Consider the following 10574-nt stretch of genomic DNA (forward strand, 5'->3'; position numbering starts at 1 on the left):
CTTGCCAATCTGTTTTTGCCACGGTTTCGTACTTGACATGCGTTTCACGCCCAGCCAAAAGCCTAAATTTTGCTTGTTCAATGGATTAGATTATTACCAATTTAACATACTACGTATTATAATACAATCTAATCAATATTGCGTTGTATTCATATGATTTTCACTTATATGAATTTATCTGAATTAAATTGACCTTATTTTTTTCTAACCTTATTTTATCTTGAAATAAGTGAAAATGAGTGAACAAATGAAAGCCTCAATTACTATCATACTATTGTTGTCTAGTTCCAAATTGCATTGCGTTTTATCCCTGATTACATAACTTATTTGGAACCTATTTTTTATAATTTCACTTATCTAGAGAGCCACAATTCACAAAGGCATGATGAGAATTGATCCCTTGAAACCGAAAGGGAAGCTCTAAGCCTCTTTCCACCTGAGTTCTCATCCACCTAGAACCTAGAATGAAACTTAAAAAAATGTTGATTAATAAGCAACAACATTTTGTGTTCATTTTTACTTGGGCCTTGATTAAGCCTTCTCACTGCACCTCATCAACAAATAGGCCCAACTCCAAAAATGGCTCAAATCCAGCTAATTTAAAACAGTCCATAGCACATTAGCCTGCTCGCTCAAGTTTTGACATTTGCATCAACATTGCTGGTTTTGGCTACAAACCTCTACTTGACACAAGCCCTTGTCAGTTTACTAAACTTTTGAAGAGACCCCGTGAATCGTTATGGTAAATTTTTGTGGTGGTACTTCAAATTGATTCGAGCTTAGTTATAGGGAGTACTTTAAATTGCTTGTGGTGGCTGGTACTCACTTTGTCCCTATATGTTTCACCTATTCGTAACTCCCATTACATTTTTGTGAGTAAAAATTTATAAATTATGACTACAATTTATCACTAATCCATACTTCTATATGAAATAATATAAACCTATTTTGTATTATGCTGCCTGCCTTCTTATAAAAAATGCCTTAATTAAGAAAAGGTTGAAGTGGCATTACTAGCATAATAATAGAATTTTAAAAAACCCCAACAAAGCTAAGGTCGACAACCGGTGTTTAAAGTAGATTATGAAGCTCTTGCTCAAATAATCTAAGCAGAAGCCATCAAATCATGCATTTTATATTTATCTGTTTAAGGTTTCCCCCCCATTTTTTTTTTTTTTTTTTTTTTTTTTTGCACATCCATCGATCTATCGATGGTGTGTAAGCTTAATACCAGATTTGAAATTTGTTTGGGTAAACAATGTCACTCAATCAATGATTACTCATCCACATTCGAGATCACTGCAATTTTCTGTTTCTTTTGAAAATCATATTTTATATTTTTCTCTGTTTCTACATTATAAAAAATTTAATTTTACATACTCATATATTGCAACATTATTATATTTACCAATAATTTTCCCCCTATTCTCTCCTCATCATATAGATCCTTATCTTTCTTTCTTTGTATCGCTCTCTGTTGAGTCCATGAGAAAACCTACATGTGAGTGGTGTGTTGTCCCATTTTAGTTGAGTTTATAACTGAGAGTTTGTATTGCGATGTCTATCCCACATTGAAAAAAGAAGATAATTGTGTCCACTTTATAAGGTTAAGGAGTTACTCCTCTCATTGCCATATAATTTTGAAGTGGGACCTCCTTGATCGTGTAAAAAAGACCTAAATGAAGGCATTAGATTTGCATTTGCTCGTATCATAATTTGCACTAAAAAGGTTTTGCCATGAGTGAGGTAAAGGTATAATTGTATACTTGTGTGTTGGGAAATACTACACACTCCGTATGGCATAATATTTTGTGCCCACTTCAAGGGCATGCATATTGCTTACTGACTTTCTCGTGAAGCTTTAGCAAATTGACAAGCTCTTTCAAAATTTAAGAGTCGCTTTCCTAATTCCAATACAACACAGTATACATTCAGGCATGCAGCCGTCTCCTCTTCTCTCATTTCTCCTTTTTTCTTCTGGAGTGTATAATTTTCTTTGCCAAATATGATGGAGTCATTAGTTTTTCTTAGTTTAACACTTTGTTTGGATAGAGGGAAATGAAAGATAAAGAAGGGAAGAAAAAGGGAGGCAGACAAACTCTCTTGTTTGGGTAAGGGTATAGGGGAAGGAAGGAAAAGGATAGGGAGGATCCATTTTCCCTCTTTCTTTATTAAGCATAATCCCTCCAAATTTGAAGAGATTTGGAGGAAAAAGGGAGCTCACCTCCCCCCTCCCTTTCTTTCCCCTTCCCTTCCTCCTCTTTTCTTCCCATTCTTTTCTTTCCTTATTTGCTATCCAAATAAAGCATAATTATTTGTTATTTTGTTAAGGTTTATATGTGTGCATTGGCAGGGCTAATAAAAAGTAATCATTTAAATTCAACAAAAATGATTCAAATTACTCCTTTTGTCCTATTATAAAATGTTCGTTTACCATATTTTACGAATTTTGATGTAAATGTTCAGCATCCACAATGGATATCTAAATCACTTATAGCTTTGGGTTATCACATCATTTAGCTATAATCTACACAATGACAAATTACTACCTTTTGGAAAAAAAAAAAATGCAAAAAAAAAAAAAAAAAAAAAAAAAAAAAAACACTTGAATTGCTTTGGGTGAAGTGAAACTATATATCTATGTAGTTTTATCAAGGCCGGTGAGCTACTAGCTCCAGCAATTTAAAAATTACAACCAAAGTTCTATTTACAACTATTGTGAATGCCTCTAATCATTTCCACTTTCCAATAGTACATGAGTACTAAATTTTTTTAAAGTTGCAACTAATATGTAACGAAGGAAATACAATTTTTTTTTTTTTTTTTTTTTTGGTGTTTTACCCGGTTCACCCTTAAGGCTAATTCGGATTTGAAGACCAGTTTTGGATAATTAGGTTCCAGTCCTCCCGATTGTTGTTGTGGGGGATCGAACACGAATCCTCCCTATCAAGTATAGTCTCAATCACCACTACACCAACATCCAATTGGTAAGGAAATACAATAATAATTGCATAAATTAAATGATCTAATACGACTAGTTGAATAACACCAAAATCTTAACATAAAATAAAATAAACAAAATGCTCAAACTTCTCTATATATTAACCCTATGTCAAATGTTCAATTATCCAAGGCCAACAATATTATTTCTCATGGCAGCCAATCTAATATCAACCCTTTCTCATGTTCCAAAAAACAAAACTCCATCTCCCAAAATGGCAAAATATTTGCAAGAAGATGGCATAACCCAAGAATGTCAAGCCTTAATCTCCACTCTACCCAAAGAACAAGATTGGGTACTAACCCACATTTACCAATACCAAGGGTTTTGGTATCCTGTTAGGCAACTACAAGGCGTGCTTTCATGCCAACGCCACTTCCAAGTTCGTGACACCGATATCATCCTCACCACTAGCCCTAAATGCGGCACAACATGGCTCAAAGCCTTAGCATACGTTGTCATAAATCGGAAAATCAATCCCCCGAGAGGAGATAAACACCCACTTCTCTCAAACAACCCTCATGATTTAGTACCTTACTTAGAGCTTAAGCTTTATATTGATCACCAAGTCCCTAACCTAACACAACTGCCCTCTCCTAGGTTGTTTTCTACACACTTACCTGTCGAAGCGCTACCATTATCCATCAAGGAAAGGGATTGCAAAGTTGTGTACCTAGCTAGGGACCCAAGGGATGCCTTCATCTCATTATGGCACTTTTCAAACAAGTTAAGGCCTCAGAATTGTGGTAATTTCCCACTAGAAGAGGCATTTGCACTACTAGAAAACTGGCGATTTCCGACGGATTTGTTCCGACGGACACTAAAATCCGTCGGAAAATTCAAATTTTCCGACGAATTTTAGTTCCGTCAGAAATCCGTCGGAAATTTCCGACGAAAATTAAATCCGTCGGAATATATGTGATTCCGACGGATTTTTTCGTCGTAATTTTCCATTTCCGACGGATTTTTTGTCCGTCGGAAAATTCCGACGGATTTTTCCGTTGGAATTATATTTAAAAAAAAAAAAACCATTTTTTTAATAACCCCCTCAACCCTAAAACGCCTTTTTTCTATCTCTCCTTCTCTCAGCCGTTCCTCTCTCCTCCTTATCTCCTTCTCTCTCCTTCACTCTCCTTCTCTCAGCCCGTCCTTATCTCCTTCTCACTCCTTCTCTCCTTCTCTCTCTTCATTTCTGCTCTTCTCTCCCCTGCTACCTTCTCTTCTCTCCTTCTATTCTCTTTCTTCATCTTTTTCTTTCCCCTTTATCAACAATCACCAACACCGCCACAATCACCAACTCCGCCACAATCACCGAGATCTACACCACCACGATGGGTCACCGACATCAACACCACCACGATAGGTCAAGGGTTTCGCCCTTTCTCTCTCTTCTCATGATTTTTTTTTAAGGTTTTTAGGCCAAATTCGTCTATTAAAAGCCTAGATCTAGACTTTTAATGGCCGAATTTGGCCTTGTTAAACCGTTTCCGTGGCCAAATTCTTCTCATGATTTCAATTTAAGGTATGTTCTATGTTTTAATTTTTTTGATTTTGTTTCTGATTTTTTTTTTTTAATTTTTCGATTTTGATGGTGGTGGTGGGTGTGGCTTATGTGCATGCGTGTGGTGGCTGGTGATGGTTGTGGTGGCTGTGGGCTTAGGTGGGTTTGGGGTTAGGGTGGGGATAGTTTTTAGATCTGGAGATCTGGGCTTAGGTTAGTTTGGGGAAAGTGGTGGTGTGGTTCGGGTTACGGTTATTGGTGGTGGCTGGGTTTAGGGTTAGGGTGAGTGGTGGTGTGGTTTGGGTGGGATTGTTTAGATCTGGGTTTAGGGCTAGTTTGGGGATGACTGGTGGTGTTAGTGGCTGAGTTGGGGGGTAGTGGTGGTGGTGTGGTTAGGGTTAGGGGCTGATGTGGGGGGTAGTGGCGTTGTGGCGGTGGTCTGCTAAGGTAAGGGTGGTGACACGCCGCGCCAGGGGTGGTGCGGCGTGTTTTTTTTTATTTTGGCTGAACAATTTTCCGACGGAAATTTCGTCGGAAAGTTACGACGGAACACTATTCCGTCGGAGATTTACGACGGAATTTTTCCGGGCTGGAAACATTCTTCCGACGAAACAACTCCGACGGAATTTCCGTCGGAAAAGAGTTTCCGACGGAAAGTTCGTCGGAAAAGGTCGATTTTCCTACGAAAGGTTTTCCGACAACCGTTTCCGACGAAATTCCGTCGGAAACACCTTTTCCGACGGAAAATAGGGTTGTTTCGAGGGATTTTTTCCGTCGGAAATCGCCAGTTTTCTAGTAGTGTTGACATGTTTTGCAAAGGTGTTAGTTTTTGTGGACCTTTTAGAGATCATGTTTTGAGCTATTGGAAGTATAGCTTAGACAATCCTAACAAGGTTTTTTTCTTGAAATATGAAGAGCTAAAAGAACAACCAAAGTTGTATTTGAAAAAATTGGCTGAATTTTGGGGGTGTCCTTTTTCTTTAGAGGAGGAAAATGATGGGGTTATTGAAGAAATACTTGGTTTGTGTAGCTTTGATAATTTGAGCAATTTGGAGGTAAACAAGAATGGGAAATTGTCTTCAGGAGTGCAAAATAAGGTCTTTTTTCGAAAGGGCGAAGTTGGTGATTGGGCTAATTACTTCACTCGTGATATGATTGAGAAATTTGATGAATTTTTTGTAAGAAAATTTCATCAAGGTGGTTTGAACTTTTAAATTATTTTGTATTTGTACTTTTATGAGGAATCTATGCATTGGGTATGGTGTATTATGTCATCATCCACATATTTTACTTCAATAACATAATTTCATAATTCTATATAAGTAGATTATTATGTGGTATTGTGGTTAGAGATCACCATGTACATTGTTAGTAAGAGTTTTAGCTAGCTGGCTTTGATACGTAACATATTTATAATTGCTCAATCATCATCTCCTTACTGAGGTAGCTAGAAAAACAAAAAAATTCCTTAGCATTACTTCCAACACTTGGCCCCAATGATGATTTATTTGTACCATGTAAAATCGTGTAGTGTAGCTGTGTACGCATGATGCACCAAGACGACAATTTTGGGTGTGTTTTCTTTACCTCATTGAATCTAAATTTATCTGAATTGCTCGTAGTATGAATTTATTATCTGAATTTTTATCTTAACTTAAACTCATTTTTATAAGTAGAAGAGAACATGGCCGGAGAAGAATGTTACACATATTTGGAATGCCTTAAACTAGTCGACATTGGTCTTAGCTTAAACGAACTAATAATAATCTACATATTGAATAAATTATGATAATAATTAGTTAACTACTCCCTTCGTCCCTTAATTAGATGCCTATTTCTCTTTATTATGTGAGGAATAAATGCCAGAAGTAGGCATCTAGTTAATTAAGGGACGGAGGGAGTACGTACTTGACAATCTTGACATCAAACCGTTGGCACAAAGCCACAGACTTAAAACTTCATTCAAACCACAAAGTTGGAATTATCAACCTCACTGGAGTAAAAAAAAGCCTAGTTCTCTAGATATTATATACGAAACATGTGTGTTACATTTTAAAAAACAATAAGGGGCCATTTAGTTCACATGAGGTAATCGGAATTGAATAAACAAAGGAAAAGAAATGGAATTCAATGAAAAAAACCCAAATTTGTTATTTTGTTTGTTTTGAATAACCAAGGGAAACAAGCTACCACTGCACTTCCACCACCACACCACCACACAAGACCTATTTCCTACCTTCTCCAGCCACCAACCCACCATACCACTCGTCGCCCTTCCCCCGCCACTTGCCGCCCATCGCCGGAGCTCAGCTCCCCCTCCCCCGAAAAACCCCCCCACTCCCGCAAAAACCCTAAAACCTCATCCCCTTCCCCGTAAAATAGCCGGCCGACCCTAATAAAGCACTAATCGTTTTCCTTAAAAAAAAAAAAAAAAAGACACAAAAGTGGCATATTATAGTTATCATCCGATGAAAGCGCATACATGAACCACCTCAACTAGGACTACTGGACTATATAAACCCAACCACTTGGGCCTTGTATTAGCCTTCTCACTGCACCTCATCAACAAATAGGCCCAACTCCAGAAATGGCTCAAATCCAGCTAATTTAAAATAGTCCATAGCACCTTAGCTTAATTGCTCGCTCAAGTTTTGACTTGTGCATTGACACTGCGGGTTTTGACTACAAACCTCTATACAAAATAACATGGGAGATAAATAATTCCGTCAACCCCATAACTTCGACACATTGTTAAATGGGTATGGTAGCATTTCTAAGAGGTCGATAGTAAATTTTTGTGGTGGCACTTCAAATTAATACCTATTTAGTTACTACGGAGTTATTAACTCGTATAAGCCTTGTTGTCATAGAAAGGGTGTATCATATACGCAAATACTAATACAATAGTGAAATGGATTTAGTTGGGGAAAAAAAAACTATTGCACTCCCATGCTATTTTGTAAATTTTTTTTATCGAACTTAATTGCGAATCCACATTTCCCAAGACCTGTTGGTAGTCCTCCTGATACTCACTTTGTCCCTATCTGTTTCTCTCATAACTCCCATTACATTTTTGAGTAAAAATTAACTTTAAATAAATTATGACTACAGTTTATCACTAATCCATACTCCATATGAAATAATATAACCTACTTTGTATTATGCAGCCTCCTATAAAAAGTGCTTTAATAATTAAGAAAAGTTTGAAGTGGCATTACTGGCATAATGCCATAATAATAGAGTTAAAAAAAAAAAAAAAAAAAAAAAAAAAACCCACAACAAAGCGTTGTTGTTGTTGTTGTTGTTGTTGTTGTAAATAAATTATGACTACAGTTTATCACTAATCCATACTCCATATGAAATAATATAACCTACTTTGTATTATGCAGCCTCCTATAAAAAGTGCTTTAATAATTAAGAAAAGTTTGAAGTGGCATTACTGGCATAATGCCATAATAATAGAGTTAAAAAAAAAAAAAAAAAAAAAAAAAACCCACAACAAAGCTAAAGTCGACTACCGGTGTTTAAAGTAGATTATGAAGCAGTTGATCAAATAAATAACGTAAGCAGAAGCCATCCAAATTTCCAATCATGCTTTTTCTATTTATCTGAAAAGGTTCTCTCTCTTTTTGAAACATATCCATCAATCGATAAATCGATTGTATGTACCCTTTAAGATCAGCTTTGAAAATTGTTTGGGTAAATAATGTCACTCAATCGATGATTACTCATCCCATTCGAGATCAATGCAATTTTCTGTTTGTTGGTTTTTATTTTTATTTATTCAAGTCGTATGTTATATTTTTTCTTTTTCTCCATTATAGAAAATTTTACATATATTGCAACATTATTACGGAGTATATACTAGTTTAAGTTCCGTGCAACGCACGGTTTTTACTTAATCTAATTATGAACAAAAACTTTTGTATATATCCAATGTACAATAATATTACTATACATCGAGGTAACTTTTGTTGAATTTCCTTCACCTAAAAAAAAAAAAGAAAAAAAACTTTTGTTGAATTTAGCGTAACTTTTGTTTAATTTAGCGTAACTTTTATCTATAAAGCTTAAATAATTTATATTTATATCATGATAACTTATATATAGTGGGTAACTTTCATTCATTATAGGGTAACTTTGATTATTTTAAAGTAACTTTGAAGCGAATGTACAATATTTTATTGTACATCCGATTTTTTTAAATGTTTGTCAATTATGAATTACAATGTTAATTTAACCATTTAAAAAAAAAAAAATCAATATTTTTAATTGAAACAAATACTTGGATTTCTTATCAAAAAAGTTTAATCTTATATTGATATCAAAACTTTAATAATTATAGGGTTTTATATAAGAATTTAATTTTATGTTAATTATAACTTGTTCATTGTACTCTTTTTTTTTTTTTTTTTTTAAAAAAAAAGAGGAACCCGTGCAATGTACTTTTATACCTTATAATGTCCCTGTTTTATTGACATGTATGTTTTGACCGGCACAGTATTTTATGACATACTTTGACCGACACAATGTTTTATTCAAATTCAATCGACTTATTTTTCGTGATAATTAATAATCTAGGATTTTATTTTTATTTTTTATTTATAGTTATTGAATTGTAGTGCTATTATTATAAGTTAAATAAAATTACATGTTTGTTTATTATAGAAAAATACCTATTATAAAATATATGAAAGATATGTTAAAATATTTTCATTGAATGCATATAGAATATATTTCGTATATTGTTGCCAAATTATAAGTTAAATATTATAGGATATATATTAATTAATACTCGTGAAGATTTGTATAAAAAAAGGAAAGTAAAAGTGGCGGAAATTTTTTTAATAAGAACATTACAAGTGTCATGTTAGATTCGCTTTTAGTTTTAGTACTCTCACTGTCCCTTTATTTTTGCTCCATTGTCATTTTTTGGGTCAAATATTGTAAATTTTGATCGTACATTACCACCAATCTATAAGAGCTAATATAATCATGACTCATGAGTGATGTTGTTAGATTTGGCTCACTGCTTAATGTCGCAGTTTTATAATTTTTACGTGTATGTAATTGAAGATATGCGCGTTCTAAGGCCCCGTTCTTTAGAGCTGCTCTGTTCTGCTGAAATTTGCTCTGCTTTGCTTCAATCTGCTCTGCTCTTCTCTGCTCTGCCCTGCTTAAAAATAATACTTAATATTGAATTATTATTATTATTATAATAATAATAATTAATATTTAATAATAATAACAAATAATTAATATTTAATAATAATAATATCAAAAATTAATATTTAATAATAATAATAATATTAATAATTAATATTTAATAATAATAATATTAATAAAAATTTAATATGTAATAATAATAATTATAATAATAATAAATATTTAATAATAATAATAATAATTAATAATTAATATTTAACAATTATAATAATAATAATAATTAATATTTAAAATAATAATAATAATAATAATAATAATAATAATAATAATAATGGGTGTTTTTCCGCCTAATATTGCTCGACCTTCACATGGTGTTAAGTTGTTTGGTGGTCCAGCTAGTTCTGATCCCGGTTTTGGAGGTGACCTTGTGATGTAGAGGGTAACCAAGACCATTGCTCTAATGGATAGGGTTGCTAAGCTCGATGATCCCCAGTGTGAGTTGTTGTTGCTTAGGGCATGTACCGGAGTTTCTAAACTCTATTTTGCTCTGCGTACTTGTCCTCCTAGTACTTTTGAGGTGGCTTAGCGCACTTTCGACGAGGCTCTTAGATCTTCCTTAGAGCGTATCGTTACTGCTTCAGGGCCTGGGTTTGGCGATTGGCAGTGGCGGCTTGCCACCTTACCATTTGCGTTTGGCGGACTTGGTGTTTATTCCGCAGGTGATGTTCGTCATTATGCCTGTCTTGCCTCTCGGTTACAATCTGCTGGGTTACAGACACAACTTTTGTGGCATGCTGGTGTTGTTGGCCTAGGTCGAGCCTTCGCGGATGCGTTGCTTCTGTATAATGGAGTGGTTCAGTCTAACATTTTGAGTAATCCTATTGAGGTTGCTGCCCCTAAACTCAT

General features: G+C 34.6%; 1 protein-coding gene across 1 annotated transcript; it reads left to right on the forward strand.

Moving 5' to 3' along the window:
- The first annotated feature begins 3148 nt into the window (after positions 1–3148).
- LOC145563568 (cytosolic sulfotransferase 5-like) lies at positions 3149–5777 on the forward strand. The gene is made up of 2 exons (XM_081624015.1): positions 3149–3771; positions 5304–5777. Exons 1-2 carry the CDS (start codon positions 3153–3155, stop codon positions 5714–5716), a joined length of 1032 nt encoding a protein of 343 aa, XP_081480141.1. The 5' UTR covers positions 3149–3152; the 3' UTR covers positions 5717–5777.
- Positions 5778–10574: the final 4797 nt, after the last annotated feature.

Source organism: Chenopodium album, chromosome 10 (assembly GCF_948465745.1).
Source record: "Chenopodium album chromosome 10, dcCheAlbu1.1, whole genome shotgun sequence".
In the NCBI taxonomy this organism is placed as follows: domain Eukaryota; kingdom Viridiplantae; phylum Streptophyta; class Magnoliopsida; order Caryophyllales; family Amaranthaceae; genus Chenopodium; species Chenopodium album.